At 38.2% G+C, this 20,849-nt stretch overlaps 1 protein-coding gene across 21 annotated transcripts in view; it reads left to right on the top strand.

Annotated features, from left to right (window-relative positions):
* ROBO2 (roundabout guidance receptor 2) overlaps positions 1 to 20,849 on the top strand; it is a 798,986-nt gene that overhangs the window by 207,631 nt on the left and 570,506 nt on the right. For 3 of the 21 annotated variants that reach the window (XM_044380724.3, XM_044380660.3, XM_044380626.3), the window contains exon 1: positions 119 to 13,821. The exons of 1 other annotated variant lie outside the window; for it this stretch is intronic. In XM_044380724.3, coding sequence (XP_044236659.2) covers positions 13,761 to 13,821 — 61 coding nt within the window. In that variant the 5' untranslated portion in view covers positions 119 to 13,760. Of the gene's footprint in view, positions 1 to 117; positions 13,822 to 20,849 lie in introns of those variants that run through there. 17 more of the 21 variants (XM_044380837.3, XM_048214913.2, XM_044380805.3 and 14 more) reach the window with 11 other exon arrangements.

The following is a 20,849-nucleotide window of genomic DNA, read 5'->3' as shown; positions in this document are numbered from 1 at the left end:
TTTATTCTAACCACTGAAGTTTCTCATGCCTTAGAGATTTATCCAGGAATAGGTACAGGCTTTTGACTAAGATAATACATTTTGGTGTTTGTCTTTGGCATAAAAGTTACTGTTGTAGAGCAACAGCTTTCTGAGGGGGGGAGGTGGTTAATGGATTTGTAGCTAGAAGAATAGAATCATACTGCTACTTATCAAACATTCAGATAAAAAAACTAAATTACATCAGCAGTGAAAAGTCATGTAGCTCAAACATCAATTCTAATTTAAAAGCATTTCTGGAGACAAGGCAAAATATAATTCTATTCCTCAGTTGAGACAGTACTGTTTCAAGGAAAATGAATATAGAAGTCTGACAAACAATAATGTTAATAACCCCTTATATGTCTTTCTGATGACAATAGTGATGACAAGATCATATTACAGAAAGAAATCTCAGTCTGAGGGAAACAGGTAGGAAGAAACCCCCTGCAGCTCCTAATACGGTTAGGTCTCTTGTCAGACTGATGGCCCAAACACTCAGAAGGTGACATCTCCAGGAAGCTGATATTGCGTATGTGAAAGGGGCGGCGAATGAATTGCTAACCTGTTGCTTCCAAAGTTCATGCAAAAGCACACACAGACGTTGCCAGTGTGGACACCCCAGAGAGCATGCATTGCAGCGAAAGTAAATAGGACAACCCACGTAAAACCAAATTCTGAGCAGGAAATTGCTACATGACACTAAGTTGCTTTAACTCTTTCACTGTAATGATAGGAGGAACGTTAAGGAAAATCTTTGCTACATTTATGTCAGCATAGTACTGGATTGAACTACAGCAATTAATATAATCCTCTAAGCAGTGAGAGCTCCCTTGAAGACCATGGAGAATCAGGTTCAGATCTCTGGTAAGGGTATGAGTCAAGTACACCTTTCTGACCCACTAGCAGATTTAACTTAGTGGGGCTGGGGTGGGGGGATTGCAGCTAAACTGGCTAAATCCAGTGGTGTAAACTAATGAGGCCATATCTCAGTTTTCTTACAAGACAAAAGTGAAGTGGGTAGAAGAAATCAGAAAGAAGAATCCTCACTAAGCTGAGAAGTGAAATTGGGAGCCCAAGGAATATGGAATCACGTCTTTCTCTTGCTTTTATCTTAGAGAAACCACGTTGATCCAACATTCCTTTCTACTGCCTCATTTTCCTGCCTTTCTGTCCCCCAGCTTTATTTACCTTTTCTTCTGTTTTATTTCCTTACTCCTTTTCATAATTGATTAAGACCAATAAACTAGGAACTGCTGTGAAATCCCTGATTTTGCTAATCTCCAGTGTTTTCCTCAAATTAAAAATATTCCAGAAAAAAAAGTGTTTGGCACACGCTCTTTATAGCTGGAAAACAATGATCAGCATTAAATTAGCACGATTTAGTAGAAATGAACTGGATTTGGATGTCAGTCAGGATTCAGCACTCTTATTCGTTTTTGCACTCTTTCATTGGTGTTACTTAATTTCTCAGAACCTCAAATTTTTTGTCATTCATAAAGAATAATCTTTTTCCCTGTCCCCAATCTGTTTTAGGTCCTCCAAAAACTTAACAAAACCATCTGATATCTCTTGTCTATTTTTTTTCCTGGTTCTATGTACATGAGGTTTTGCACTTCCCTCCAACTCTGCTCCATGCCACCGTGCATGGGGCTGAATATTTGGGGAATGTGTTACTCCTTTCCAAAACCTCCTAACATCTATCTTTTCTGGGTTTGGTTTTGTTTTTATGTTTTGTTTGTTTTTTTACTTTGGTGACTATAAGACAACTGATAAATTCTTTCTTCTTTCCACCGCCTCCCTTTCACACTGAAGTTTTATTGCAAAACATAGCACCAAGTCCTGTACAACAAATCATTGATTGGCATATCTATTTAGGAAGTTGGTTCAGATATTGGTCTGGACTTCATGTATGTTTCTCTGTATAAAATAGCTTCTGATACATTTCAGTCCTTGTTATTATGGATGTTCCTTTAGATTGAAAGTAACAAACTGATGAGACTATGTTCCTTCAACTTGGTAAGAGGCTCCACATCTTTATTCCTGTGCAGGGCAGGTGTTTTTATTGCTATTTTGTTAACGATCATGGTGATTGACTGGCTCAGGTCAGGGCTATGGTATATATGAAAAACGTTGCCAAGATAGGTCATGTGTTTGGTAATTTGGGGATGTTCTAAATTTGGAGAATACATTGTTTTTTAGAACATAGAAGAAAACTGATGGAGGAAATGGACTAGTGACGTAGAAGCTGAGATTCGGCTAATTCTTTTCTTTATTTTAAAACAAGAGCTGCAAAATGATGGGAATGAAGCCTTCTCCCTCTCTCAAACTATGTTCCATAAATCAACAGAGGAAATGACTTGTCTTCTATTCACTGCAGTTGTGCAGTGTGCAGTTGTGCAAATCTGGATCTGTGATAAACTACTGCATTTTGCAGAGGCATTCAGTAACAAACATCAATAAAACCAGGACCGAATATTGTTATTTATATTTCCACATAGAGACTATAGAATAGACTTTAGCATTTCTTCTAATATTTTCATGATATAAAGTTACTTTTTTATTTTGATAATTCTATGAAGAATTTAAAATGTGCTAATACGTATATACTAGATTTTAATCAGAAACCACTGGCAACTGCCATAACAATTAACGAAAGACAATATCTAAATTCTAAAATTGTCTTGGTTAAATTAATATGAATTTTAAAAGACTAATCTATGAATAAGATGTCTATTATTAAATTAAATTGCCCTCTTATCCTTGAGCTGTATAATGAGATTATGATAGATGATCTTAAAGATTCCCATTCAGTTCTGAAATTCTAAAATGGATCTTTTCAATTAAACTTTTTAAATTTAAATTTTTCTTTAATTTTAGTTTTCTTTGAATTTAGATGTATATGTGTCTATTTGTGTGTATGTACATATAGGATAAACTTGTGATTTAAACAGATATATAATGCATATCACCATTATTTTTGAAGGCTTCTACTAATTTACCAACTGTCCACTTGGCTTTATTTTATTTTTAATGATTTTATATATCAGAGCGCCTGGGTGGCCCGTGCATTAAGTATCTGACTCTTGATTTTGCCTCAGGTCATGATCTCAGTGTCCTGGGATTCAGCCTAGTAGGGCTCCAGGCTCAGGGGGGAGTCTGCTTCTCTCCCTCTCTCTCTGCCCCACCCCCCTAAAATAATTAAATAAAATCTTAAGAAAAAGTTTCTATTTATCTATTTTGAGAGGGAGAGAGCACACGTGCACACAAGAGAGCTGGGGGAGGGGCAGAGGGAGAAAATCTCAAGCAGACTCCCGGTGACCACAGAGCCAGACCTGGGGCTCAATCTCAAGACCCTGAGATCATGACCTGAGTCGAAATCAAGAGTTGGATGCTTAAGTGACTGAGCCACCCTGGTACCCCTCCACTTGGCTTTAGTAAGTAAAAAATTATTTTCCCATTTTGAATTTATTACAACAGGTAATGGCTGTATTAATTTCCTAAGGTTGCTGTAAAAAAGTACCACAAATTTGGTGGCTCATAACAACAGAAATTACTCTTACAGTTCTAGAAGCTAGATAATCAAAGTGTGGCAAAACCGCGCTCCCTCTGAAGGCTCCAGAGAAGAATCCTTTCCGGCTTCTTCCAAGGTCTGAGAGCCGCAGGCATTTCTTGTCAAATGGCAGCATAACACCAGTCTCTGCCATTGTCTTCACATAGCTGTCTGCTCCCAGTGGCTTCTGTGTGTGTGTCTAAATTGCCCTCTTCTTCTTCTTTATTTTATTTTATTTTATTTAGAGTCAGGGAGTGGGAGAGAGAAAATTTTAAGCAGGCTCCATGCCCAGTGTGGAGTCCAAGGCAGGGCTCAATCTCACAATCCTGAGATCATGACCTGAGCTGAAACCAAGGATCAGATGCTTAACCCCTGAACCACCCAGGTGTCCACCTTCTTATAAGGACACTAGTCATTAGATTAGGGCTCGCCCTAATCCAGTATAAACTCATTTTACTGGATTATATTTGCAAAGACGCTATTTCTAAATAAGATTACATTCTGAAGTTCTAAGTGGGCAAGAATTTAGAACCCTACTCAGCCCAGTCCAGAATCATATAATAGTCAGAGTATCTCTTCAATCTGTGATAACCCATATTGCCATAATGAATTTACATAATTCCTTTCAAAAGCAAATATATCCATAGGAAATGGATATGTGTGATAGTAAATAGAGTGGTGCAACAAATATTTCCAGCTTTCTGCCATTCATGAAGGGCGAATGCCTGGGTCCTGTGCCTTGCTTTGGCAACAAAACATAAACTATAAGAAATAGTGCCATTTGTTTCCAGCCAGAGGATTTAACAGCTATATTCTGCCTTTCCATTTGTTTAGAAAATGGGTTCTCCAGCAAACTAGGTCCTGGAATGAGAATGATGTAGAGCAGAGCCCCCAGTAGACTCACAATATAGCAAGAAAGAGCCTTTGTTGCTTGAGATTTGGGGACTGTTTGTTTGTGTAGATATGCATTCTTAGTGGGAGGAATGTAAAATTGGTTCTTGAGGGCAGAATAAAATCTTACTCTTCTTATGTATAAAGTGAAAACGTGCATATAATACATAAACATATATACAGTGTCTATTAAAGTTCCATGGAGAGGTCATTACAAAACGAAATGTCTAAACATGCTCCTTAGGGGAGTAACAATGAAAAAAAGATAGGAAAACTGTAGTAGAATAACCTAGTGGATTCTCAGTGTTATCATAGGCTTTGTTGACACTGGTTAGGTTTCTGTTTCAAATTTTGACACTTTCCAAGTTTCTTCATCAATTCGTGGTTACATTAACTACTCTGAAGTATGGGGCTAAAAATAATACCACCCTCTTATGCTTTGTGATAATTAAGACAATCAACATAAAAGATTATAGCGCTTGCCACATAGTAATTATTCTTAAAAACTTAGGTATTATTATAATTTAAATGTTATAACATTAATCATGGTTTAATGTCCTGTGAAAAAATATATTGCATTTCCATTTACTTCAGGCAAAATTCAAAGGAGCTGGTTGTATTTGTTAGTATAAGCTAAGTGCTAAAACAAAGAATACTAAAACCTCAATAACACATTACAAGTTATTCATTGTTCAATTCATAGTCTCAAGTATTTGAGAGAAAGTGAGATAGTCTGAGCTATACCATCATTTTTTTCATTTTTCATTCATATTTTCCATCTGGTGGTTCAGTATTTTCTCTAGGATTTGACCATTAAGTGAATGACAGAACAGTCAGAGAGCACTGAGGACGGTATGGGAGGTATCTTGGAGGCCGGACCTAGAAATGCCTGTGTTCCGTTGGCTAGAACTCAATCACATGATCTCATTTAACTGCAAGGGAGGCTGGGGCATTGGGGAAATTTGGCCAAGCTCTGAGTGAAAGAAGGAAGGAGGATTGTGGGTTAACATTTAGCATCATCGCTGCCACCATGACAGAGATTCATTAGCGCACTCCAATGACCGAAGTGTTGGAAACCAGGGAAAATGTATTTTGTGCCAAGGCCTTTAAGTGCATCATGCAAACGCTCTTCTGATTATTATTGCCTTTGTTTCAGCTGAGGCAATTGTTGTGATCATACTGTGGGTAGTAGAACCAAGATTAGAATCCAGATCTCCTTGATCCAGAGCCCAAGCTCTTAGCCAGCACGTTCTGTCTTTCCACATGTAGGTACCCATTCATCATCCCTTCTTGCAGAGATAAGGGAGTAGAAAGGCTACTTCACATTTAGATTAGAGAAAACTAAAATTTTCCTGATGACAAGTGAATGGTTTACTTAAGAATATTGTAAAATCTCTGGAAGTCTTTAAAATAAATTTTCATGTCTTTTTGATAGTTTAAACATGATTAGAATGAAGGCTGGAAAATAGACAACCAGACACCTTGTTCATCCAGCCTTGTGTTATAACATTTTTTTTTTTTTAAGATTTATTTCTTTATTCATTCCAGAGGGAGAGAGAGAGCAGCATGGGGGCAAAAGGGAGAGGAAGAGAGAATTTTTCAAGCAGACTCCATGCTGAATACAGAGCCTGACAGGGGCTCAATCTCACGACCCTATCATGATCTGAGCCAAAACCAAGAACCAGGCGCCAACCCGACTGTGCCACCCAGGTGCCCTGATACAACATCTTTTTAATGGGTGTGTTTGGTGGGAAGTGGAGAAGGAAGAAACTAAATAATAGATTAGTAATAACCCGCACTTAAGTCAGCTATAGACACAATCTTAAAAAAAAATCTCTCAGTGATCATCGTGCCACATAATTTTCATTGGCCCCGTCCATAACAATCAGTACTTCAAACACTCATGTTTGCCCGATCACTGAATGAGAGAATCCTAAATGAGTCATCTTTAGGGGAAAAAAAAAAGATAGAAATTAAAGGACAGAGATTTGGTGAAACTTTTCTCATTGTTAAAAACCATAAATTAATTTAGATGCCCAACATATATTAGATAAAATGTAAGCATACTTAAATTTCATATTCCTGGGGCGCCTGGGTAGCACAGCGGTTAAGCGTCTGCCTTCGGCTCAGGGCGTGATCCCTGCGTTATGGGATCGAGCCCCACATCAGGCTCCTCCGCTATGAGCCTGCTTCTTCCTCTTCCATTCCCCCTGCTTGTGTTCCCTCTCTCGCTGGCTGTCTCTATCTCTGTCAAATAAATAAATAAAATCTTTAAAAAAAAACTTTCATATTCCTATTAAATGTAAGGAACTAGTTATTGGAAATAAAGAAAATATATTAAAAATGAAAACAAGCTAGTGCAATAGGGAAACCATATAATTTGTATTAAGTTGTCAAAAATTGTACTAGCACTTTTAAATCTTAATCATTTAGTCCATTGGTCCCTCGACATTAGTATTCGTATATAATAGAAAAGCTGAAATTACAAAAATCATTTATTTCTGTACTCCTTTTTGTTAAGTAAAAGATAAATCAGTAGAAACTGTTTAAAAGAGAGACTTTTCATCCAAATTAAAATATTTTGACATGAAGTAATTTATATGTCATATTATTCTTTCATTTGCAGGTTTGTCTGTAAAGTTGGACCATGATGATTTCGTCCATATATTTCACTTTATCACTTAAGGAAGAGAATGTGTATTTACATCTCTCATGTTTTTAAGCAAAACAATATTCTCTAGACTTCCTGATGGTATCTAACAACTAAAAACCTAGTATTCAGTGTAAAAAAGGACTTCAAGTACTCCACAGGCAGTCAGAAGTTATTTTATCAGGCAGAAATAAGACAATTTGGATATTGGAAGAAAATCAGATTGTGCTCCCAAATAGATTAGTTCTTCTGTGTGATAGAAACAGAGGCAGTTCAATTGGATTACATGTGCCCTTGGATTAATTCCATGATATTATTGTGAAGGAGAATAAGCAACTTCTTTTGAATTTGAAGAATCCATTATTAAATATGTCTAAAAGACCCTCGGTGAGCAGGTAACTGTAAAAATCTGAGACCTATAGATATGAGAAGCCTCTTCTCACATCTTTGACAATCCCTTCTTTTTAAGAACAGCAGAAATTCTCTTTTGGATTTTTAAAAATCTTCCTTATTAGGATTACAGTTATGCATTGCTAAAATTCAATTATACAAAGCCCAGATTGGAGCAGATGGACTTGAAATAGTTTGGCAAACAATCAAAGGGATTTTCTTTGGTTCATGATATTGTGATGTAAAAATAGCAAAAAGTATATTACTTAACGTCATTGAAATTAGGCTATATGCTAAAATAAGAACTCAAAAGCTTTAAATAGAGATAATAAAATATGGAACAACAACAATAAAAAAAGCACGCACATGTGCAAAACCTAGCCTGTCATGGTTAGAGGACAGAGTTGGGCTTGTGGTTTGTGAGATTGACCACTTTGCTTATTTTATAAAAACACTTTTCTAATCTAGGTGAGAGGTTATCATCTTTGCTACCAACGAGCTAATTTTTAACTTTGGCAGGGGTTGAGGGTTCATAGATTACTAAAATGAAGGCAGGGGAGCAGGATGGACAACTTCAGAATGAGGAGTTCTAACATTATGAAGATAGAATATTTTCAGTGAACTCAGAGATGTTTTTGTGTGTTTTTAAAAATTCCAAATTTTAAGGTGAACACACTTAGAGAAATTAAGCCTCGATATTACACTTACTGTAATACTTTATTGATTCAATAACTATGTTAAGTTTGAAAGTATCACTTTCAATCAAGATAGAAAATGATTTTCCAAATTGATATTAATTCTAAAGAAAGGAAATGATTCTTCTTGATCACAAGTGATGGTATTTGGGAGGAAACGCTTTATTTTTATGAAAGATTGCTATATATTAGTCACCTTGAATTCCAGATTTCTAAAAATAGAATATCTTAATAATTACATGTGACGCGTCCAAGGTACTAATCACCAATAGATACAGAGCTAAGCAGACTTACTATATATATAAAAGTATTGATGAATACTTGAAAGTGAATTGATTGAAATTAGATCCTTAGAACAAATTTCAGAAGAATAATAAGTAATTTATTTTTGCTCCCTCAATTCACTTTTGTAACAAGGTGGAGTGTAATAAAAAATAACATTGGAGGGAATGACTCATCCTTCGCTGATCTGGATTTTTAATACTCTGCTTATTTTAATTGTCTGCTATCCTTTTGTAGATAACAACCCATACCTTTCATCTAAATGTGGTGTTTCTGTATAGTATGCTAAGACAATCTTGCATAGAAAAATTGAAACTGAACAGATAATACATGGCGATCTCTTGGCTTTAAAACAATTCTTCAATTTTGGAAACAAAAACTGATTACATATTTCTGTATCTTTGGTGCATCAGGGATTTCCTTAAATGTATCAAACAAAGCAATTTATTAAAGTGTTTCTATAATGTGGAAGGTATCTTAAGTTAATCCTGGGAAACATAGCCTAACAGAGTAGGTTTTGTGGTCAGATCTAGATTCAAAGGAGCATTGCACCTTTTATTAACTTGGGCGAGATATCTAATCTTCAGTATTCTCATCTGCACAGCAAGAATGATATCACCCACACAACACAACTTTTATAGGAATTAAACACTATGATGAATTTTTAAAAACTAGGAAAATCCCTGACACAGAGTAAGTGCTCACCACATGGTGGCAGATATTAAAATTATCATCCTGGATCAGACCTTTGATTTGCCTCTATATACTATCTTACAATTATAACAAGAGTGTATTGGAAAGAGTGAAAAAAATGGATTGGGGTTTTTCCATTTATACCACATTTTTGAAGAATCTGGTATGGAAAAGAAATGTTTAATGTTTTCCATCCTATATTGTGCAGATTGACTTCAGATGAGTATTTTATGGTTCTCCATGAATGCCAACTTAGAAGTACAATCACAAAGAAGGCCATTTGATCACCTTACCCAAATTAGGGTTAATTATAGTATCTTACACACAGTTGTCTTTAGATGTATTAAAATATATATTTATCTGGTAGGCACATTTTGAGTACATAATAATACCATTCCAAGTTTTACATAAAAGGAGCTTAGATTTCTATGTACATTCTCTATCCAGCTGCTTGTTTAGAGAAGAAAAAACAATTCGTATTGGAAAGATATTGAAAACAAAAGCCCACTTAATTTTCTGTATCTTAAACTCTGATTTAGTGGTGGTGGGGCTTCCTTGTTCTAAGCCATCTCTAGCTTGTGTCTTACTGAAAACCTTAAAAAAACGTTTTTGAAACTAAAGCACTGCTAAAGTTGAATTTCCAACTTCTAGTAGAATGCTCAGCTTTTAAAGATTTTTCCTTTACTTCAAGAAAAAAATTAGAGCGGGAAATCAATTTTTTACATAGACAGTGCTCACTAGAAGTGTGTTAAATTTAATTGAAATATACACATTTCACTAATATGGATCTTATCAAATCTCCCAGAAGGAGATGTCTTTGTTCCCCTTGGACTTAACATTGTCCATATTACATTTCTGTCAGCTGACTCTCACTGTTGCTGATAGTGTGAGAGTTTTGCTCCTAATCTTAAACCATCACTTGGTATAAGAGTCTTAAAATAAAAAAAATAATAACAACATCAGTTTTCCTCATTTAATATCAAATGAGATACTGACAAAGCATTCTTTTAAAATATCACTTATGAACTTATCTTGGAGAAAAGCAGGAAACATGAACTCCAAAAATTCCTTTGTTATAGACATTATTACATAATGTAGGTAATATCTAGCAAAAAGTGGCACCAGACAGAAATCACTGGCTTTCTTTGTCACTTTCAGTAGATAAAGTATTATGAATGCAAAATGATGATGCTTGGCCCAAAATGCCAAGTAAATATAACCAAAGCGATTTCCTTTAAATAAGCCTTTCTCCCCATGAGCTCATTTGTCATATCCTATGGAAGGACAACTTTCTGTAAGATCTGAGGCAACACTTTTCTGCCCTAGAGGACAATAGTAAATGGTAGGTCATTCTCCTCCAACCTATCCCCCCTTCTTCCCACACACACCCTTTCCACCTCTGAGTGATTTTATAGATCACTTAAGGAAAAGCATCTATAGATGGTGAGTCTATCAAGTATAAAATGAAATTTATCTTTTGTCCTATAAATTAATAGCCATGAGAAAACTCTTCCAGGTGAAATGTTCTAATATCTTCCTCTCTGAGATCTATGTTAAAGTTTAAGGGCTTAAAATCTGTATCATTTTAACTTCTGCATTCTTTTATTAGGGAGACTCTATTGTCAGAGTATTTTTATTGCACACATGTAAGAAAATTTGATTGAGAGAGAAATTGTGTGTGTGTTGGGGGCACATTATTTAGAGGAATGAGGTAGACTTTATAGTCCCTTGCTTTAAATCTTAGTCCAAACGTTTAAAATACATGTTTAAAGAATTATCAGTTATTTTTCAGTATTACAGATGGATAAGAGAGATGTTACTCCAATGAATTTTGGGTTTTTCCTAGACTACTGTATTAATTTAGATTTGGCCCTTTGGGAAAAAACAAAAACAAAACAAAAACAAAAAATACATGAACGTGTTTAGCCCTTCTTTCATAGAGTGGTAAAACAGTAACACCGTCAGAATCATTACTGTGAGGACTCAAGTGATTTAACTTCAGCACATTAATGCACTTTTTATATTTTACAACTAAATAATGTAGATCAAAAGTGTGGTGAAATTACTCTTAATGCTTCACAAGAAAAGTGGTTTTATTCTTTTGCAAGACTATTTCATCACCATAATTTTCAAGCATGCTGAGCTGCCATAAGAACTCTCCTAATTGCTTAAGCGTCGCTGACCATTATTTTTTGAAACACACAATATCACCCCCATAATAGGCAAGGGAGAGCTAAATTAAGTGGCAACACCAAAATGTATCCACCAAACAAAAGGCTCTTCTTGCAGCCGCCTCAAACGGAGGGCCTCTTTCCTAATATTTTCCAGTAGGGGGAACTAAAGACTCACCATCCAGCGTTTAGCAGGGCTCGGGGACCTGCGTGAGTTCCCATAACCCGCCTTCTAATCACCGGAACAAGCATCAAACAGCTACCCGTGAGCCTGTGATCACACGTGGGCCTGGCCACACCGGCCACACCGGGGGCACCGCATACACTGGCATCCCTTTGATCTAACGTGGCTTTCCATAATCATCCCCAGTCCTGATGGCATTCACTTGGTGGTTTTTGCCTTCATTTTCAGGGTTTGTCATCTTTGGGCTGGAATTCGGCTCTTTTTGAGCTTCTTTTAGCTCAGTGGGTTTTCAGCTTTCCTCCATCCTGTGTTTTCCGAATTTACGTTCAGAGGTGCTAGTCTCTGGATAAGGGCTTCGGATACACCCCTCACCCCCAAGTCTCTGATCCCCTCTCCCCAACCTAAGCATCTTCTGCTGAACTCCTTGCATCCCACAATTCCTCGTCAAACTCATCTTTGAGGGATCATGAGGCGACTGAGTAACATAAGAGGGGATGCCACCCCTTCCCCTCCCTCCTCCCCCCGGGATTCCTCAGGGGGCCATAGATCTTGGCGAAAACGAGCCGGCAGAGGCTAAAGATTTCTGTACAACCCCCCCCTTTTTTCTTGTGCCTTTTTAACGACATAGGAAGCACCCACACACAACCTTTCCGCTCGAAAAGGTGGTTATATTTTGTTTCCTTTCCTTTTCGCCCTCCCGTTCAGCTTCTCATTTTGCTAAAAGGTGAAGAGTGACTGTTTGTGTGATTTTAACGGGTAATGAGGCTGCGCCCTGGGTCCTGGAGGATGATCCTTTTCCAGAAAGCGCGTGCATCTCCGGCAGACGGAGGGATGAATAATTAGGAAGGGCTTCCATGAAATCACTCACCGAGAAAATTACCTGCCCATTAAACGGGACGCCGCGAGGAGCAGGAGACTAGAGCCCACCTATCCCCTCCCGAGGCTAGAAGGAGGAGGGAATCAGGAGGCACGGAGAGGGGGAAGGAGTTGACCGGTGGCCTGGGCTCCAAATTTGTTAATTTCCGTCCCCCTAGGAATCTCGGCTCCCCTCCCCTCCGCCCCCCCCCCCCCCCCCGACTGCCCAGCGGGCTGGCGCCCCCTGCACGTGCGGGCGGCGGACTCCGGAGGTGGAAAGCTCTGCGCACCCCCTCATCACCCCCGCCCCCCTCCCCGGGGCAGACTCGGAGCAGCTTTCATTCCTCCCCACCCCTCCCGCCTCCTCGCCTTCCCTCCTCTAAGTCCTTCCACCCTCGGCAGCTGCAGGAGGAGGCGGACGCTCTGCTGCGGGGCCGCGGGAACAGCGGCAGCGGCGGTGGCTGGAGCGGAGGGACTGGCGGCTGCGACCCGGGCGGGCGGCTGGACCGTGCCAGGCGGCTGGACTGCGCGCTCCCTTTCGCGCCGGCTCTCCGGCTCCCGGGCTCAACTAGCCCGGCTCGGGAGTCGCCCGCCGCCGCCGGGGTTCACAGCCGCTCTGAGGCGGCACCGCGGGGGTGGCCGCTGCCTCAGCCCTGCCCCTCGTTCCCTCCCTCCCTTGCAGCCCCACCACGTAGGAGTTCGGATTCTCCACCCGAGTCGTCCTGATTTCTCTTTGCCTCTCTTTCGGAGACGGGAGTGGTGGAGGGAGGCAACGAGGCTGCAAAGGAGAGGCCCGCCAAGTCGGCCCGCCTGCAAAGTGTTGCTTTGACACATCCTTATTATGGAAGTTAAGTGAAAAAAATAAAATAAAAAAAAAAAATAACTCTGGACGTGGAGCTGCTACCGAGAAGGAGACCGGGGAAAGAACACCAGTAGGCAGGCCAATGGTTTTTCGGCAGCGCGCTGGCAAGTTTGTGGAACACTTTCTAGGAATTAGGTCTTTTTCCTCCCCCTTCATCTTCTTGACTTCTGAAGAAAGAACTTGGCTTTGGATGGCAATGGAGCCTGAGGAGAGAGGGTTAGACACACTTGAATAATCCCTCCGGCTGGGCTGAATTTGTGGGAATTTAGGAAGCCAGAGGGTGGAAATACAGCAGCCTTTGGAGTGCCCTCAGTTAATTTGGATGGATCTAAATGTGCCCCATTCAAGACCTCGCCACTAGCCCCTTCTGATCTTACGATTTGCTCCGCCTGACTTTAATTAGCATCTAGGAAAGTCTAAACTTTGGACCTACCTCTTTTTTTGATACTTATTTTTGTACTTTTGCTCTCTGGGATTGGTTTCTTAAACAATCTGGATCCTTTTTAATATGTCAAAATGAGTCGGCTGATGTTTACACAACTACTGCTCTGTGGATTTTTATATGTTCGGGTTGATGGTAAGTTAAAAATACTTTTATCCTTACCCCCCCCCCCCCAAAAAAAACCCAGTTCTTTCTGAGTGTGTTGTGGGCTATAAGTAAAATGACATTATGGCTGTTGGTCCCCTCTGAGCCGGCACAGGGGCTTTTTGGGGGCAGAGGTTTTAAGTCTTTGTTTCTAAACTGCTGCAAGTGGAACGTGTTAGTAGTCACCTATTGTTGTTATTGTTGTAATTTACTTAATTAATTGAGGAGTTGGATAATAAATAATGGGCTCTCTGGTCTCGTTAGAAAAAGGAACATTAAAGCAAATCTCTCTGATACTCTTGTACCTACTCCCTTTCAGTGTTTGTTCTTGTATCTGAACTTTGGCTTAGAAATTCAAGTGAAGAAAAATAGTAATAGACACTTCCACGAAGGTTCAATGGGTTAGGAATTTGAGACAGGGTATCTCAGGGATCAATGGGTATCACTTGTGTGCGGCTGAGTGCTCTTCTAGTGTGAAAGCAGAATCAAGAATTTAGATCATAGGGAGAAAACTGTCAAAAGTGAGACTGGGCGAGGCTCCAGGAAGGGGGAAACATAAGCTCTGGGCTGGCTGTGGGCACAGAACACTCAGCTCAGTCCCCAGTGGCAAACACAATGGGGATCTGAAACAGGTGCCCTAGGTGTCTCCCTCTAGGTTGAGTCAGTCTGTCAAGCAGACAGCATTCTGCCTCTGATTCTCCTCTCTTTTGTTCAGATATGGTTTCCTGGGATATTTTCCCAGAATGTCAGTTTCTTATGAGAGGATTACAAAATCTTTTTTTTTTTTTTTTTTACATAGCTCTTTTGAATGATGTGCGGAAGTAATCATTAACATGTTTTTTTGTTTGTTTATAAGAAGAAAGTGGAAAGAACGGTATTACCTTCTAGGGTCTTTACTTTTTAAATCAATGACAAGAATATGTATAAAGAGAAGAGTAGAGCATGTTGTTGTTGTTGTTTCCTGAAAATGTGGACTGCGGGACTTTAGATTTGTAACTATTGTACTTGTAAAGAATCTGTGCACTGGTCCACCTATTTGAGCCACCATGGTAGCTTGTTGCTACATAAACTTTCCTCCAGCATTTGCATTGTGGACAAATTCATTTTTTGGGACACTGCCTATTTGTGCCTGTCTGTAGGAGCTAACTTTGTTTCTGGCAGCTGCTGCTGCATAGAACCCGGTGTGTCGGATTCAAAACAGGAAGGCTTTCTATAAACACGAGGCGATACAGATGAGTTTACCTACTGTCAAGTGGCTGTTTTCAATCATGGACTACAAGAGTACCTTTGCCCCCAGCAACAGTAGGCAAGGCGTTCATGTGGGCACACTGCTTTTTCTTTTTCCTTTCTAAGTAGTAGTTGTTTAGGAATGAATCATTGTGAATCACACTGTGACAATATCCACAGTCATACCTAATCATTCACCATACATTTTCTTTAATACACTTACCTTTACAATATTTCTCCCGAGTGTGTTCGGTTATCATGATAAGAAGACTTTGATGTAACTTTTTGGATAATATATCCTCAGAAACCATGAATTTACATATTTCAAAACTGTATATTAGACTACAGAATTATCACCAAGTTTTTTTTCTTTCTCTTTTTCTTTCTTTCTTTCTTTCTTCCTTCCTTCCTTCCTTCCTTCCTTCCTTCCTTCCTTCCTTCCTTCCTTCCTTCTCCTTTTTTTTCTTTTGAATTAGTGTGTAGCTAAGAGGAATACAATTAAATTGCTCAGTGGAAGTGACAGAGGGAATGAGAAGAGCTTGGTGTTACAGAATGTAATTAATGTACCCGGGTGTTTGGAGATATATGAAACAAATGCAATTAACCAGCTTGCTGGAACAGCAGTAGCAAGACATCATCTCCCTCCTTTCCTCTCTCCCTCCCTCCCAGCCTGACTCCCTCCCTTTTTTTCCTCTCTCCCTTCTTTTCTTGCTTCTCCCCCTGTCTCACCCCTCCTGCCCTAGAGACACACCTAGGACCTTTGTTCTGATATAATATTATAAGATAAGGAGGAAGTTTATGTCTGGATCACAGTTATGCAGCAAAATTCATGGTAATGTAGTGAAAAATGCCCAGGGTTGAGAAGTTGAAAATGTAATGGTAAATTTGTGTGTGTGTGAAACTAGTTTTTATTTTTAGCATCTACTACTTGTAAAGCAAAGGGAGCTGTGGGCACTTACTGAATGAGTACATAAAGCATACATTTGACATTGGATTGCCTTTGGTTTACTCCAGAATGATGACAGACTCTCCATCGGGATTGTTGAAAATTTGGGATGTAGACAACACTGCCCTCTAGGCTATTTCAACACACTGGGACTGAATGTTCACATATATAATGAGGGGGTTGGTTTGTAGGATCTCTAAGCTCTTTCTCTTCCAGGATTCTATGATTTCTATTTACTTATTATCCTTCTTAGAAGTGTGTGCTTATTCTCCCCATGAATTTCAAATTTAGAGAAGCTTGTACCATTTCAAAGATATACTGACTATCCTTGTGCTAGACACAGAAATTAATTTTATTCAGTGACAAATGATACATAGATTTGCATTGAAATTTGCTTGGTGGGTTATTTATATGTGCATTTTTATAGTATATGAAAAATGTTGGAGTTTTGCCTCCTCATAGGAGATATGTGCTAATATTATTTATGATTTTTCAGTATCTTGTGTCTGTAGGAATCCATAGAGAATAAACGTTAAGTTAGTTGAGAGCTACAGAAAAACTTTTCTATTTGGGACGTAAATAAAGATTTTCTCATTTGATACAGATTCATGAACCATATGCATTTTTTTCTTTACTGTTCCATAGGAGGATATGTATTGAATTTAGCTTTTGTTCTCCAGATTTTCTTTATTTTCAGATGGGACTATGGTTTTACAGTCATTTACGGGGAACTAAACATAAATTACCACAATGCTTTTTAATTATATCAACTTCCTGTGCATTGTGTCAATTTAGCAATTCTACAACAATTGTGAAAAGACGTTTTTAAAATGAGAATAATGTTCTTATCTTTAATTTTTAACTGTTCTTGAATGAAAATGGCACACATGATAGTTGGGGAGATAATAATGTGTGTGCATAGTGTAGATGCATAATCTCATACAGGTTTATACATTTTGCTGAAGTCTTTCTTTTAGTAATGGGCTCATTATCATAGCCATATGTAGTCCATTTCAGAACTTAAATTGCATGTAAGTAACCTGAAATTTGTTCTTACAACTATGTAGTAATATCACTTTGAATTGGCTTTGTTTGAATAACCTTTGATTCTAGGCAACATGTGGACCACAAACCAAAAGGATTTCTTAGAACATAAAAAAAAAAAGAGTATCTTAAAGGAAAAAAAAAGTCATGATTATACAAACTAATAATAATAATAATAATAATAATAATAATAATAATTGTGGTCATCTCATCCCTGAGCAGCTTGTATAAAATAGCATCTTTGACAATCAAAATATTGATATGTAAGCACATTGCATATGCTGGGATACATGTATAGTAATGAAGGGAACTTGGTTACGTGAGATGTGTGTGTCTAGTGATATCTGATTCAGTAGTTCCTGCAGTCTGTACGAGACACATTTGCTTCAGATGTGCAATTTGTTTTTTTGAGTTTTAGGAAAAAAGGATTTTCCTTTTACTTATTTCTCCTCCTACTTCTCTTCTACTCCTGCTCCTCCTCTTCTTCTTCTTCCTTCTCCTTCATTTCTTTCTTCTTCTCCTCCTTTTTTTTTTTTTTTGAACCTGATGGAAAGAATTAGAGAAACACTTGAAGAGTGAAGAAAATAAGTTTCTTGAACAACGATTTAGAAAAATCTGCCTTTAAAGGAGATGCATTAATAATGTTCTACCTTTGGATATATGCAATTGGGGTCTTGACTGTTATTTTTCTTTTATAATACTATATAACTTTATGCAAACTTATTTTGCACAGATCCTGTCTTTTTCCAGTTAGACAAACAGGAGTCTACTGATCTGAGTTCAAACAGACAATGGAAATTTACAGAGGGCCATTTTATAGATTTATTTTTGAAGAAGAATAGTGTAAGCTTCTTATAGTGTTTCCAGGTATAAACTTATCAATCTAAATCAATACATTGATACTGATATTGATTTTCTTTTTTTTAAATTATTGAATAAAGCTTGAATGAATGATTACATAAAGTCATTTAAGGGGGAATTCCCATCAATTCTTTCAGTGTTTTAAGTGTATGTTATACCATCACAGAGATCTAATATAGCATCTAATATATAGTATACTTACCCTAAATACCTATTTCTTTTTATTTATTTATTTATTTATTTATTTATTTATTTATTTGACAGAGATAGAGACAGCCAGTGAGAGAGGGAACACAAGCAGGGGGAGTGGGAGAGGAAGAAGCAGACTCATAGCGGAGGAGCCTGATGTGGGGCTTGATCCCAGAACGCCGGGATCACGCCCTGAGCTGAAGGCAGACGCTTAACCGCTGTGCCACCCAGGCGCCCCTTAAATACCTATTTCTAACTCAAAACTGTTTTGAGATAACCTAGGCCTTAATTCTTAGTGTTTTCTCCTCCCTTTGCATCTAATCCTTAAGAATTCTTATCTAGTCACATGGGTTTTAAATCCATCTTAATGCTGATAATTCTCATATTGCTGTAATTGTGTGGGGGAATATAGCTTCCATGAGAATACACCTTGGCTTTTCTATATACTGTTGTATCTCCAGTGCCTGGAGGAGTGTTTGACATAGCCAGCTGGCTACTTGACATTTTTGCTTGATATCTAATAAGAGTATATCGAACTTGGATGGTAACTGGACATACTGTGGTGATCATTTTGCAATGTATACAGATATCAAGCCATTCTGTTGCATATCTAAAGCTAATCTAATGTGTCAATTATATCTCAATTTTTTAAAAACAGGAAAAAATATCCAACTCAAGCTGAGAATAGAATCTTCTTCTCTTTCTAGTCTTTTCCAGCTCAGTAAATGGATCACTATTCACAGAGCTTTTTTGACCCCAAACTAGAAATCATTCTTGACTTATTCTCATAGTCCATATCCAGCTTGTTAGTTAAACCCTTTGGAATATATCTTGATACCAACGATTTTATGTGTGTTTTTGTGATTTCCCCCCAACATTTTCTTTTAAGCATTTTCAAACATACAGCAAAGCTGAAAGAATTGTACAGTGAGCACTCAGATATTCTCTCCTAGATTCTAGCATTATTTTACTGTACTTGATTACCACATATCTATCCATTTATCCATTCTTCTAAGCATCCATTATACTGTTTTTTAATAATGTTTTTAATTCCAGTTAGTTAGCACAGAGTTATTTTAATTTCAGGTGTACAATATAGTGATTCAACACTTCCATATATCACCCTGTGCTCATTACAAGCGCCCTCCTTAATCCCCCTCCCCTATTTAATCCATCCCCCATCCCATCCATTATACTGTTTTGATGCACTTTCAAATAATAAGATACCAAACATTTCTTACTAAGTTAACAACGATCATCCTGGTCAAAAACTGGACTGTTACAATAGCCTGAGAAATGATTATCCAACTTCCACCTCTGCTCCTCCAAATCCACACCTTACCCCATACGACTTAGCTTTCCACAGTAGCCAGAGGGACCTTTTAAAAGCATATACATAAGATAATGGCAGCTTCTTGCCCAGAATAGTGCAATGGCTTCTAACCAGAACTCTTGTAAACAATGGTTTACAGGACTATTCAAGCCTCTCTCTGCCTCTTTGATCTCATCTGCTCACATCCCCCACCTAGATTTGGAACTTTCCTTTTTGATGTTCTGTTTTTGACTTAGAGCTTTTGCATTTGTTCTTTCTTCTTACTGAAATGTGCTTCCTCAGATTTTTGCATGGGTAAATCTTTCAATTGATTTAAAAATTTCCTATCCAGTATCATCTCTTCAGAAATATGGGCATCCCTATCTAAAATTACTTCCCTTAAAACAGTATTGGGCTGCCTCCTTTACCTGTCTTCATTTTTTTGTTTTCATAGCACTTATCACCTCCTGGAAGTGTGTGTGTGTGTGTGTGTGTGTATGTGTGTGTGTGTGTGTAAACAGCAATGAAGGGACTGACACCTTACTCTACTTTCAAGCTAAGAAGTTAAGAGTGCCACAACTTCATGAATGCTGGGAGGAACATCTGGGGTCAGAGATGATGGACTTCATTGTCATGCCATAGCAAGCAACGTGATGTTATGTTCATTTCAATTTACCTTGCCCCTGAAGTGCCTTGGAGGCAGTGTAGTGGGGCCCAGGTAGATGATACACACATAGCGGGTTAGCCACACAGCTGAGGAAGCCTGCTCTTGGGAACCTGAATGTTTTATAACAGGCAATAAGGAAACTGCCTAACGTTTGCCCCAGAAGAAGACATTGCCTTGACTATATTGGATAATAAGCAGATCTGCCTTCTGTTCTCAAGAGAGTCCATCTCTAATTTAGAAGACTATTTGGCATATAAGTATACTTGAAAAGAGAGTTCGTAATAAAAGAGTATTAGTGACTTTGTTAGCAATGTGTGCAGAAACACGAAAGACCCATGGAGAATTTTCTCCCAACAATAAATAGGTAGAAATATTTATTTATTGTCTGACTCTTCCACTGAGCTCCTAGGGCAGAGACTTAGTTTTATCTGTCATGCTTAATAATGTTCCTCCAGTGCCTAGAGCACTGAATGACACATAGTAGATATTCAAATATTTGTTGAATAAATGGAAATGTGCTCCTGGAATGCTTTTGAGATGTTTATTTTCATGCCCTTCTTAACACATAAGACATTAACCATTTGAATAAAGTTTATTTATTTATTTTGGTATCTGTGTGTGGGCACCAATGATGTGTGTCTAGTGAGAGACAGAAAGAGAGAGTTCTCAAACACGCATATTTTGACACAAATGACATCATGAGTTCCGGTGGTTTAATATTCTGCTTTTCACCTGGCAGAAGATAGAGAATTGACCATTTGTTTTGATGAGCT

Source organism: Ursus arctos, unplaced genomic scaffold (genome assembly GCF_023065955.2).
Source record: "Ursus arctos isolate Adak ecotype North America unplaced genomic scaffold, UrsArc2.0 scaffold_4, whole genome shotgun sequence".
NCBI classification, from domain to species: Eukaryota; Metazoa; Chordata; class Mammalia; order Carnivora; family Ursidae; genus Ursus; species Ursus arctos.
Note: the sequence above shows the minus strand (reverse complement) of the source record. Positions and strands in the feature narration are given on the sequence as shown.